Genomic DNA, 13,180 nt, shown 5'->3' with positions numbered 1-13,180 from the left:
TATATTTATTTTATTTTATTTTATTTTATTTTATTTTTTCTTTTCCTCTTTCTTTTAATTTATTTATTTTATTTCTTTTATTTTTATTTAAAATATGCTTGGCAGTGCATTTTTCATTTTTTGTAGACTTGATGCTCCTTCTATCACCACTTAATTTCAATTATTACTCGTGTATTTTGCACAAGCATATGTTGTGTGCTAATCTTGTTTTCCTTTTCTTTGTGTTTTTCACATGGAATTCGGATCGAGTTCACCATGGTGGACTCTTCCTTCTCTCCTTTGCATTTTTAATTGAGTCATGCGCTCAATTCCTCCTCATCGAGTCGACCTCTCTTTCATTTGGATCATTGGAAGTTGACGAACAGGCGTACAGGGTCGAAAAAAATGATAAATATGGGCTGAAAAAATAAAAATTACAGATTTCGAAAGGCTGAAAACAGCTTAACACAGCTTTTATACACTGATATACGGTCCAGCCCAACAAATACGGGATTAAAAATGGAAATACAGGTTGAAGGCATCAAAGAGGATTGTATACACTTGGTATACAGTCCGATATACAAGAAAATGGGCCAAAATACGACCCGTATGCAAAGTATACAGTGTCTGTATACATGGTTATCCCAGCGAATTTGGCCTAAAAGGAGGCCCAAATTCAATTTCTCCCTACTCTTTAATTATCTAATTATGATTATTTATTGTTTATTGTGTATTGACTCTAACTTTAAAATTGTTAACTAACCTAATTAAGTTCCCCAAACGATAAGTTATTTTCTTTGTATTAGCTTACCTTTAATACATTCCTTATTTGTTTTTGTGTTCATTTAGCTTACTAATCAAATATATTGGCCAAAAATTATTTTAATCAAATCTTTTGTTCTTAAAAAAGGATATGTTTTAATGCCTCTTCCTATAATCATTTTACTTATTTAAAGTGGTTTTAAGTTAACACTTTTCTCAAATAAAAAAAAAAAAAAAAAAAAGGTTTCTCTTTTTATCAATCGATTTAAAATAGTCTCATGCTTTAATTTATTAAATTGGTTCAAATTATTTCTTTTAAAATAAATTAAATAAATTTTATTTTATCTAGTTTTTATTAAAATTCTAATCACTTGTATTACAAGCCAAATGTGTCATTTCGGAATCCTTTCTCTAAAAAAATAAAATAGAATAAAATGTGTCGTTCACCTAATTGTTTTCCTCAAAATTAATTAAATATTGTAATTTATTTAATTATTCTTATGTTAAATTTCTCAAAATTAGTCAAAGTCATTTGTCAAATCGTCGGTCAACCGCAAGTTAGCGGGCATTTCGAGGGCCTAACACCTTCTCGGAGTGTACATTGAACTTCGAACCCTTTTATTTTCAATTGATTTTATCTGTTTGAATCTTTTGAAAAACCTTATATTTTCTTGATTTTTTACTAAAAATTAAGTGGCGACTCTTTCCTTTTTGGAAACCCGATTTCCCTTAAACCATACGTTTAATCGGTTTTTCGAAAACTCAATCATTTTCCTTTTTACATATATTTTTAAATAAAACAGGATTAATAACTACTTTATTTATTAATACAAGCCATCTAATTAATCAGTCCATCGCTCATTTGACCACTCTAGTCTCTAAATCCAATATAACCTTAGAGGGTCTTTGTTATTGATTTAGTATTTGTCATTTACAGCTAGAGAGAGGTTGAGAAAAGGTTAATTCGTGTGTCAGTGTGTAATAAAATGACACGAAAAATAGGACAATTCGTTTACTTGACCCAATTTGTTTTTGACGGACGTTGTTATGTGGTTTTTCTTTCTCCTCTTGGTGTGAAGTTTAATGAAGCAAGTATTTTAAAATAAAATAAAATATTTGTTATCTATAATGAGGCAAATATTTATGTAGCTATAAATTATTTTATTAAAAATAAAATATAAAATTTCAAATTAAATTATTTTATAAAATATGACAATATATCATAATTTTTTTGAAACAGACCGGATAAAAAAAATGCTACATAAATTGAGAATTAGCTGTGGTTTTGGTGGAATTTACTTCAATTTTCAATTATCGTTAACTCTATTCAATTAGAATTAGCTATGTTGCAGTACGAGCACAATATTGATCGATCAGGAGCTTACGCATCTAGAAGATGAAAGTAATGAAAATGAAGGTGCTGTGATGGATGGGTGAGCAAACTCGGATGTCCTAGAAAGTAGGTGTGAGAGTGGAGAGAGATGATTAGATAGGACATAACAGTACACCTACAGCTTATCGAAGACAAAACCCTAAATATAAGAATATTTATTCAAAGATTATGATAGAAGATTAATTTGTAGTTGAGTGTCGTCTAGTTTTCCCTATCAATAGTATTATTATTACTCTCCTACTAACGTATTTTTTGCTTTTTAATTACTTTCTGCTTAGGTTATCACATTATTTTTCATTGTTATTGTTCTTTTCTCCATTATTTTCCGCATGACTTCTTTTTTATTGTATTTCCTTTCCTATTATTTTTATATGCGATTACCTGACCGAAGATCGTTCGGAAACTAGATGAGTATTATGTTGTTGTTTGACCTTGAAGGAATTAACTTATAATAAACTCAAGAAAAATAAAGAAAAAGACTCAAAGACTTGTGGTTCCTAATTAACCGCCGGGTCAACAACGTGATTGCTGTTTGATCAACATTCAAACAACGAAAGACTTGACAACATATTAATAAAACACACTTGTCATTGAGATTAATTATTTTCAACTTTGATTAGTAAAAAAATACTTCACCTAATCTAGGATTACTCAGATCCCAAATTTCCAATTCTTGTTCACATGCACCTGATTTGCTGATGCTATGCAAACAGCAACAGCGCCAAAATTTCACGTCAATTGTCAGAAATACCCCTCACCCTCCAACCCCCATTGTCAAAAAGAAAAAACAATTCAATGTTTTGGACCAATTCAAAGTTCAAAAATGAGGTAACCATCAGCCTCAGTAATAGTTGATCATTTTTTTAGACATTATTTCTTGGAAATGTTTACTAAACGCGTTAATCAATAAAATAGAAAAAGAGTATAACTTTGATGAATTGAGAAGTTGAAATGGTCTACGCAAAAAGAATTGGAAGACTTTTTTTTTTGTGGTCTCCAGTCTTGAAGTTCTACTGTAAGAGTTATGACTGAAGTTTGAAGACCAGAAAAACACATTATATTCTCCAGTCTTAGTTCTCTACCGCCCAAAACAGTAAAGAATAAAAAAAAAGTTTAAATTTTGGCGTTTGTATTAACAAGAATCAGGTTTTTAGGCTTGTAATCATCAGTTGACACAACTTCCAAGAACCCTTTTTGGATTCTTGGAGATTTTTACTGGTAAGGTTCAAGTTCAAGGCCAAATACTCCTTATATTGTAATCACTGTATTTTTCAGTTTCTATTTCTAAGTTTTTATTTATCCCTTTTCCCCAAAACAGGAAGGAGCAAAAGGGTTTGCATTTTGGATTCTGGTTATATCAAGAAACAGTTTTTTCTGGGGTGTAAATCATCATTGATCACCCTTTTTTGGTAGAAGCCTAGGAGTAAAGAAAGTTTCTGTCTTTTAATCAAATTGTGGTTTATGGGGTTTTGAGATTAGGACTTAGTTAACAAGTATGGCTGCAATCTTGAAAAGTCTTTTCCCTGTTTCTTCCTCAAAAAAGGAGGATAATTATGAGGAGTTTGATGTAGAATACTCCTTTGCTGAGGAGTATTCTGGTCCTCCTGTTAGTTATGACATTCCTCAGGTCGTTCCGGTTGATGTACACCGGATTCCAACTGCCTCAGTAGTTGCTACTGCTGCTATGTTGAGTAGAAATTTGTCACTACCAGTTATTGAACCAATTCTCAAGAGTGATTCCAAATTAATCAAGAATCAGAAGTCAAAGGAGTCTGATTTAGATGAGAATGATCATGCCTATAGAGGATCAGATGGAATTGAAAGTTCTGGTACCTTAGGATTTTCTGACAGTCATGATAACTCCCGTGAGCTGTCAGGAAGTTCGGATGTTGAGGACTTGGTAGATGAATGCAAGGAAGAAGTAAGATTTGTGAGTCATCCGAGTTCCGTTGGCTTAGAACCTGAGGAACCAATTTTGAGCTCTCCAGATGTTGCCTTAGAAGTATTGTCTTGTGAAGAGGTGGAAGATTATGCTGATGAAGTTGCTGGCAACCAAGGTTGCAGAACAGCTGTTGTAACTTTCTGTGAAACTCAATCAAGTGATGTTTCTACCGACAGTGATGAAGACGAGCCAGGAATGTTTCCCGAAAAACCAATAGTAAGCAGTGATTCCAAGAAGTGTTTTCGGTGTCATAAAGGGAAACGATTCACTGAGAGGGAAGTATGCATAGCTTGTGGTGCAAAGTATTGTATCAATTGTGTGTTGAGAGCAATGGGAGCAATGTCGGAAGGAAGAAAATGCATTACTTGCGTTGGTTACCGTATTAATGAATCAAAGCGAGATTCTTTAGGTAAGTGTTCTGCAATGCTTAAGAGGCTGTTAAGTAAATGGCAAATGGATGAGATTATGGAATTGGAGAAGTCATGTCAAGCTAATCAGCTTCCACCCCATCTCGTGAGCGTGAATGGGAAACGTCTTTCCCTTAGAGAGTTGGTCGACTTGCAAAGCTGTGCATATCCACCAAAGAAGTTGAGACCAGGGAAGTACTGGTATGACAAGGTGTCTGGATTATGGGGAAAGGTGAGTGTTAATTAGATCCTACTTTCATTTTTTGGCATTGAAATTAATCTTGTTGTTTGCCTGATATTTTTTTTGCTTTCGCTTAATAAAACAGGAGGGACATAAGCCTTGTCAGATAATTTCTCCCCAACTAGCTGTTGGTGATACAATTAAGAAAGATGCTAGCAAAGGAAACACAAATATTGTGATAAACAATCGAGAAATTACGCAAGTAGAGCTGTATATGTTGAAGGTTTGACTTCTGAACTACTTAAGTCTTCTGAAATTATGAATGCTTGCGGTTGGAGTTCTTAGCATGTTGTCAAATCATGTCAGCTGGCAGGAATAAACTGTGAAGGAGATGTTTGTTTTTGGCTCAGTGCTGACGGATCCTGCCAGGAAGAGGGCATGAACAATGTAGTTGGAAATATATGGGACAAGGTTGGTTTCTGTTCATCCATTCATTTCTTTTGACCACTTTACCTACTTTTTCTCACATTCTCTGATAATCGTGATCTTTTTACAGACTACACACAAGCTGCTTTGCCATGCTTTGAGATTGCCTATTCCTCCTGCGTCTGCAAATTCTTCTGGTGAAGAAGTTAGAAATGGATTGAATGCAGGTGACCCTAGCAGCATAGTTAGCAAAAAACTGAATAAACTACTTCTTGCTGGTTGTGATCAATCGGGAACAAGTACTCTGTTCAAACAGGTACAGTATGGGTGGAACATTTCACTCAAAAAGAAGACATTTCCATATGTTTCTTTGGACTCAGTTGATAGCCAGCTTAACTAAATCTCTGTAGTTTATTCATCGGAATCGCATGTATAAGCTGGTTACTTACATAGTTATGCTAGATCGCAAATAGAATGCATGATGTGTGGTTACTAATGAAGTCAAAATTGCAACTGTTGGGTTGTTACCATCCTGGCTTATGCTAATAAGAACCCAAGTAATGGATTTGATTACATATTTAATTATAATATTCTGAATGAAGATATATGTATTCTGATTAAATGCATTTATATCACTTAAAATGTATAGAGGATGAGTGATTCTTGATAACATATGTTGCTAAGACAGGCATTTATTTCTATTTCAGGCCAAAATTGTATATCGCGTTCCTTTCTCAGAAGAAGAGCATCAGAACATTACGTACACGATTCAAAGAAATTTGTATAGATATATTGCTATACTCCTCGAGGGACGTGAAAGATTTGAAGAGGAGTACCGTGTTGAAATGAGGAAAAAACGGCTTGATGAACCTGGCCCTTCAGGTATAGAATTTAATAGTTGTTCCTGACCTCCATATGAACTGAGCTTTCTGTTACCTTTTGTCTTTACCTCTTTAGAAATGCAACGTCAATGTTTCTCAGAACCCTCCTTTTGTCCACTTAAGTCTGCATTGCCTTTAATATTAATGTTGAGCAATTGAGCAGTACAAAGACTGATATATAGAATCCTAAAGATGTTGATGTCAACGATTTAAAGACTGTTGATATGTGGATCTAGTGTTGCTATATATAGTTATGTTATTTACTCTTCTGAATTTAGTTCTTTCGCTTCTGAGATACAAATCATAAACATGATTTTCACAAGTATTGTTTTTTTATCACAAAGAGTTTATGTTTTCTCATTAAGTATACTGTAAATTTTTTGTTTCAAATCACTTGTATCTATGAAATCATTTGATCCTATCAAGCATTAGTATCTGAGTATCATCTTTGCTAACAGCGCTTCCAGACCTGATTGAAGAAGAGATTGAAGAAGAGAATGTCTATTCCATCAGCCCTAGACTGAAAAACTTTTCCGATTGGCTTCTTCAAGCTATGATGTTAGGAAATTTGGAGGTCATTTTTCCTGCTGCCACTCGAGAGTACTCAGCTGTAGTTGAGGAGTTGTGGAAGCATAAAGCATTTCAGGCCACATATCAGCGGAGAAATGAGCTAGAAATGCTTCCGAGAGTTGCCAATTATTTCTTAGATCATGTAGGTTACTCTTTGCCTTCTGCCTCATTCTCAATTAGGGATTGATAGGACTTCATTTTTCTGTTCTTTGTTTTCATCTACAACTTACAAAATTATTGTCTTCCGTAGGCTGTTGAGATTTCAAAGGTAGACTACAACCCTTCTGATATGGATAAGTTATATGCTGAGGGCATTACTTCGTCCAATGGGGTAGCGTCCATGGACTTTTCGTTCCCTAATCCAACTCAGGATAGTTACATGGAGGCAGTTGATCAGTATTCATCCTCAATGAGGTCAGCTCTCTCTCCAGGCTACAACTTTCATAAGAGTACTTGCGAGCTCTCTTCCATCAACTCATCCTTTTTCTAATGTAGGTACCAACTAATAAGAGTACACGCGAGCTGTGTAGGGAAAAACTGCAAGTGGTTGGACATGTTTGAAGATGTTGACCTTGTTATCTTTTGTGTTTCCTTGACGGAGTACACCGAGTATCTAGAAGACTACAATGGAGTTTGCACAAACAAGATGATGGAAAGCAAGAAGCTCTTTGAGAATTTCGTCAGTCATCCAGCTTTTGCCCAGAAACATTGCCTCTTACTATTGAACAAGTTTGACATACTAGAGGAAATAATTGAAGAGTGTCCCCTTTCTGAATGTGAATGGTTTCAGGACTTCAATCCAGTGATCAGTCGTCATCCCAACAGCAAGACCAGCAACAACAACCCATCGTTGGCTCAACGTGCTTATCATTACATAGCTGTGAAGTTTAAACGCCTATATAATTCCATCACAGAGCGAAAACTGTTTGTTTCACAGCTAACTGCTTTAGAGGCTGATAGTGTTGATGGAGCTCTTAAATACACTAGGGAAATTCTTAAATGGGATGAAGAAAGGCGTAAAGTTATGCGCGATTGGACTACAGAAAGCCCTGAGGCTAGCACAACACTGGAGGCCAGCACAACTACATAGTTACTGTCACTCTTTTGTTGAGTTCACTTTGCCTTTTAGCTGTACATAGTTTACTACATAGGAGGAATTCACTTTACTAAAATGTTTGAGTTTTTTTCTTCTGCAACAAACATGAGGCTCTCTTCTGCATTTTGCAGATACAATCTTGTAAAATGGCATTTATCATTCAATGAGATACATTCTTTTTAGCTTTAATAATAGGCCCTTGCTTCGACTTTGATTGTTAATAGACTATAGTACCAAGATCGAATCGTAGACAAACAAATTTAATATCTATATATATATATATATATAAGAAAAGAAATTCTTACATCAAATACATATACAAGAACATTTATACATACAACTAGTATAAAACAATGTAACAAAAACAATATATATATATAAATACTACAATTAGGTACTTGATGGTATCAACAAGGTGCAAAACGGTCCATTAGCAAAAACATAGTTGCTTCACACATTGTGCCATCATTTTTGCTCTCTGCCATTTCTGAAGAAGAAGAAAAATTCTGCCTTTTTTTGCTTTCTTCCATATTTTTTTCCCCTGTTTTTTTCTTCTTCAATAAAAAAAGGCTTTTGGCTCTAACCTTTTCACTTATCTTTGTAATCTCACAAACACAAGCATCAACTACTGTTGCCATTTTCTTTCTTGGAAAAAAAAGTTCCTCTCTTTTTCTCTTTTCTCTTGATTTTGTAATCTTCAAAATATGTAAAACTCAGATATGAAATTGGAAAGTGAAAAAGGGCCTACTTATATAGTATGAAATCAGAAGGTGAGGGTGTGGGTAGGGGTAGGGGTAGGGGTGGAGTGGTCCTGGTGGAATTGAGTGGTTTTAGCAAAAAAATATCTACAGGCAGAATCTGCCCACCAGATACAGGGATTTGGTATATTATATTTTACTAGAATATTCTCAACTTTTATACCTTAGTTTGAGAGTATATGCAATAATTTTATGAATATTCATACTGAGTTTTCACAATTTGTAACTTGGCTTCAAGTCTAAATAAATTGCATGCCTCATTTCTAGGCAGGGCTCGAATCCAAGTCATTTGATTGAGAGTGGAGAGATTCCAACCATCTCACCACAATTCATGTTAGATAAACTTCTAGATATCGGTTGAATAGTACAAGATTCATTACTCAATTTTCTTAAACTAAAATCCATGTACGTGGAAGGTACATAAGCAACCAATTCCAGTATTTTGTCATTAAAAAGAACATTTGAGTAATATTTTCATAAAATTGGTGAAAATAAAAAATAAAAGGGAAGAGAATTGCAAATAGTAAAAATGATATAAAATAAAATAAAAAGAAGGAAGAAAATGACTAGGTTGTTAGTTTGTTAGATTAGGACCACAAATGAAATCTACTTTGTTTAATTTACTCCACTCTATTACGCAGAAAGTTGTAAAATAATAGACAAAATAGTGTTCCATAAGGCTACGCCTCTTTAATTTACATTTTTGCGATGATAATATATTATATTTTGTTTCATTTCACATGCCAATATGTAAAGAATCTGATCCATTAAATTGTTGAGAGGACACATGTAATAATTTCAAAGAGTTAATTGAGCAACTGGAGTGATCCCCTACAGGAGGATAGCTAAATAAATACCGTGATTGGTGGCATTTTAGTTTGTTTTTATTCGATATACATTTTATCATTCACTTAAAGAATAAAAAAATGAAAAAAGTTTAGTATATTCATTTTTCACTACATGGGAAAAAGTAAATGTACACAACAATACTTCAACACAAGAATAAAGAAGATGATTCCAATTGAACATTTCACATATATGCTGGCCATAATAAATAATAGTCTCATTCCAATAATGTAGCTGAAAGGATCATTGCATTCCAACTCATAACTTAAGGCTTCTAGAATATAGACTATTGAGGTGACTTTCTCTACACTTGATTTATTAGGGCGGAGCTAGAGATTAAAATAAGTTTGAGGTATGAGATCTCGATCGAATTCAATAGAATTGAAGTATGAGTTTGATTGATTTTAATGATTCTGATCAAAATATTATGTTTATAGCTTAAAATTTTCAAATTCTAGCTCCCTCTATGCGGACCTAATTGATATGACATTAATTTCCTCATCATCTATTTGCCAAACACTTTTATTTTGAAGATTAGGAATAACCAAGTATGATCTTCTTTCATTAAGTACAACTCTTGTTAACAAGAAGCTAAATTATAAAAAAAAGAAATTCATATATATCATATACATATACAAGAACAGTATATTTATACATACTACTAGCTGGTAGTTGATCAACAAGGTGCAAAACGATCCATTAGCAAAAATACAGTTGCTTCACACATTATGTTATCATTTTTGCTCTCTGCTGCCATTTCTACAGAAGAAGAAGAAGAATTCTGTCTTTCTTCCACTTTTTCCCCTGTTTTTTTCTTCTTCAACAAGAAAAGGCTTTTGGCTCTAACCTTTTCACTTATTTTTGTAATCTCACAAACACAAGCATCAACTACTGCTGCCATTTTCTTTCTTGAAAAAAATTCCTCTTTTTTCTTGCTTTTGTATATAAAACTCACATATGAAATTGAAAAGTGAAAAAGGATCTACTTATATAGTACTCCTAATTACAAGAGTGGGGTAGGGAGTTGGGGGTGGGGTTGTCCAGGTGGAATTGAGTGGTTTTAGTAGCAAAATAAAATTAAAAAAAAATCTATAGGCACATTACACGGAATTGGTATACTTTAGTAGGATATTCCCATTGGTATAATTTTTGAACTTTGAGTTCATACCTTTTTTATTTAGAGTTCTTATGCTAATTTATTTTTTCTTAAAAAATAAGTTTGAAATAAAGTGATTTCTTCTAACGATCTAAACCTTGATAATGAGTAGAGTTATGCAATATTTATATTGGTAAAATAATATAGATTCTTTCAGTTTCATATTAGTTGATCACTTTTCATTTAATACGGCGTTTAAGAAATCATAAATCAAAAGATAATTTTACTAATTCACCCTTAAAAAAACTTCTTAGGTAACACTTTAAAAAATAATTCAGTGCAAGGGTAATATAAAAAAAATAATTAATATTTTCTTGATTGAGTAAGATAGACAACTAATACCAGGGGCGGATCTATGAAGGGGTGTGGGGGTGCCACGCCACCCTCGAACTTCGACGAAAACTCTATATATACATAGGTATATATATATAATATTTATATAAATATAAAGCGTGACACCCAGAGAACAAAACTGGCTTGTGGTGCCACGGTAGGAGGGCAACTTTAGAAGGCTGATGTTGCAGGTTTGAATTCCATTTGTACCTATTTTTTTGAGAAATTTGCTGCAGACATTTTTTAAGGAAAAAAAGGCTCCAAGCACGTTTTTTTAAGAAAAAACAGCTGACACATTTTTTTTATTTTATTTTTATAATTGTTAATCGATAAGTCTATTTGGCACCCACATACTCTAAATCCTAGATCCACCACTGACTAATACAACACAATAATTTTTAATATAATGATCAACTAATATGAGACGAAGGACTATCATAAACTAATGGCACAAGCTTAGCAGGAACACTAGCATCAATTAAAAAAAGAACACCCGGCTTTTGAAGTAGCATAGTCATAACTTATGGGCATGGATTTTTACATTTGACTACTAAAATTTTAATTTGTAAGCATCCGGAAGAAGTATATTATATATTAGAATTTGTAGTCATTAAAAACATTTTGATAAAAATTTGAAAAATATCGGGTCAAATAATATAATATTTCAAAATAGTGAAATGATAAACATGGAAGAAATTGAAGAAAAGTAGGAATAAACTGACAAGTTTGGACCACAAATTTTTTAATCATTTATTTATACTTTGTATTATTATTACTTTACTACGTAGAAAGTTCTAAATAATTGACAAAACACTGTTCAATTTCTACGGGCGGTGTCGCTAATAAAGGCCTTCAACCACGTGATTGGTCATCTTTAATTTAATTCTTCTTGTTTTTATTCACTTTCTTTTTTATTGAATTAAAACTTATTTATTTGAATCTTCAAAAATAAAATAAAAATTTTCTTACATTATTACAATGTGTGAAAGCCATTTCTATACTTTCTTTCACACGTCAATTTAGTGTCGGCCAATGAATACGTGGTTTGATTGCAGCACTTGTGAATTATTGATCTTGATATTAGGTTCTAATTAAAGTTGTGATAGATCTAAGTAAAATATTTTATGTAAGCACATATAATTTTTTTATAATTCTATTAGTGAGTTATTATTTGTAAAAATAAGCGAGCAATACAACTACAAAACAATTACATAAGAAATATATTTAGCTAAACGATCAATTTCCAACCTTTCTCTTCATAGGTGTTCATATTTTTTTAAAACCAAATTCCCTTTCATAGTTGTTGATGCTTGAAGTGAACAAAAATCCAATTTTAATTCAAAAAGCTTATTTAGATCGTAAATATTTTCTACTTCAATTTAAAATTGTGAATTCGAGTCACGTATAGTGGAGGATTAGACAGAAAAAAAAGAGCCAATCCGAATTGGACGTGTACGCATGACTCATAATAATTGTGTATGATCTTATCCAATAATGTATATGAAATTATTGCATTCCAAGTCATTACAAAAGAGTATTGATAGAGGTGACTTTCCAGACGTGTTTGCTATGACCTTTTCTAATTATCTATTTGCCTAACTTTTTATTTTTGTTATTTATTAGTAATTTGTATCTATTAATTTGCCTAATACTTGCTGAGTTGTGATGATAAGAAACTTCCATTATTTATATTTATTGTAAACTAAAGCAACTAATATTTGAAGCACTGTACCATTATCAGAGAAATATATTTAAAATATTGTGTTATTGATTGATATAAGAACTAATTAAGTATTCTTACTTTTGACTTGACATTGAATTTAAGAAAGTAAATAATTTTTTTGAGTTTTATAATGTTAAACTAAATGTATAAGAACATATCGAAATGTGTTTTAACCTTGTGGTATTAGACATACCAAATTGAAAGTTGAAATTAAAGAGTTGTCAGAAAAGGAAATAAACATTTTTTTTTAAACAGACTAAAAAAATAAAATAAGGCAAACAAATTATAATGGGATAACTATTAAATACGCGGAAATAAGTAAATAAACAATTAGTTTGTAAAATGTTTAGTTTAAAAATATTATAGAATATGAGTAAGTATGTAATTCTCAAAATTCATACACTTATTAGTTAAAAAATTGTTGGAAGGACAAATTATTGAAGGAAAATATGGCATGAATAGAATATATTTGACAAGAATTATAATGTAAGATTATAAAAAGCGACGGGGGTGTAGCTCATATGGTAGAGCGCTCGCTTCGCATGCGAGAGGCACGGGGTTCGATTCCCCGCACCTCCATAATTATTTTTATACTGGTTAGGTATTTATTATATTGATTCACGATCAATTCCCACTTAATACATTTTATCTCTTTTTTGATGGTGCAATCATATTTTAGAAATTCTAGATTCGCCACTACAAGACGGGTTGATTTGGAGCCATTTGT

At 32.5% G+C, this 13,180-nt stretch overlaps 1 protein-coding gene and 1 non-coding gene across 2 annotated transcripts; both read left to right on the top strand.

Annotated features, from left to right (window-relative positions):
- Window positions 1–3,001: 3,001 nt before the first annotated feature.
- Window positions 3,002–7,845, top strand: LOC102597075 (extra-large guanine nucleotide-binding protein 1-like). The gene is made up of 9 exons (XM_006346447.2): window positions 3,002–3,352; window positions 3,453–4,715; window positions 4,810–4,947; window positions 5,031–5,135; window positions 5,221–5,406; window positions 5,798–5,972; window positions 6,430–6,683; window positions 6,792–6,955; window positions 7,037–7,845. The coding sequence occupies exons 2-9, from the start codon at window positions 3,630–3,632 to the stop codon at window positions 7,629–7,631; spliced, it is 2,703 nt and encodes a 900-aa protein (XP_006346509.1). The 5' UTR covers window positions 3,002–3,352; window positions 3,453–3,629; the 3' UTR covers window positions 7,632–7,845.
- Window positions 7,846–12,959: 5,114 nt separating this feature from the next.
- Window positions 12,960–13,032, top strand: TRNAA-CGC (transfer RNA alanine (anticodon CGC)). Its single transcript has one exon. It is a non-coding gene; the product is annotated as a tRNA-Ala (tRNA).
- The last annotated feature ends 148 nt before the right edge of the window (window positions 13,033–13,180 follow it).

This window comes from Solanum tuberosum, unplaced genomic scaffold, assembly GCF_000226075.1.
Source record: "Solanum tuberosum cultivar DM 1-3 516 R44 unplaced genomic scaffold, SolTub_3.0 scf00073, whole genome shotgun sequence".
Lineage (NCBI taxonomy): Eukaryota > Viridiplantae > Streptophyta > Magnoliopsida > Solanales > Solanaceae > Solanum > Solanum tuberosum.
This window is presented reverse-complemented; position numbering and strand designations above follow the sequence as displayed.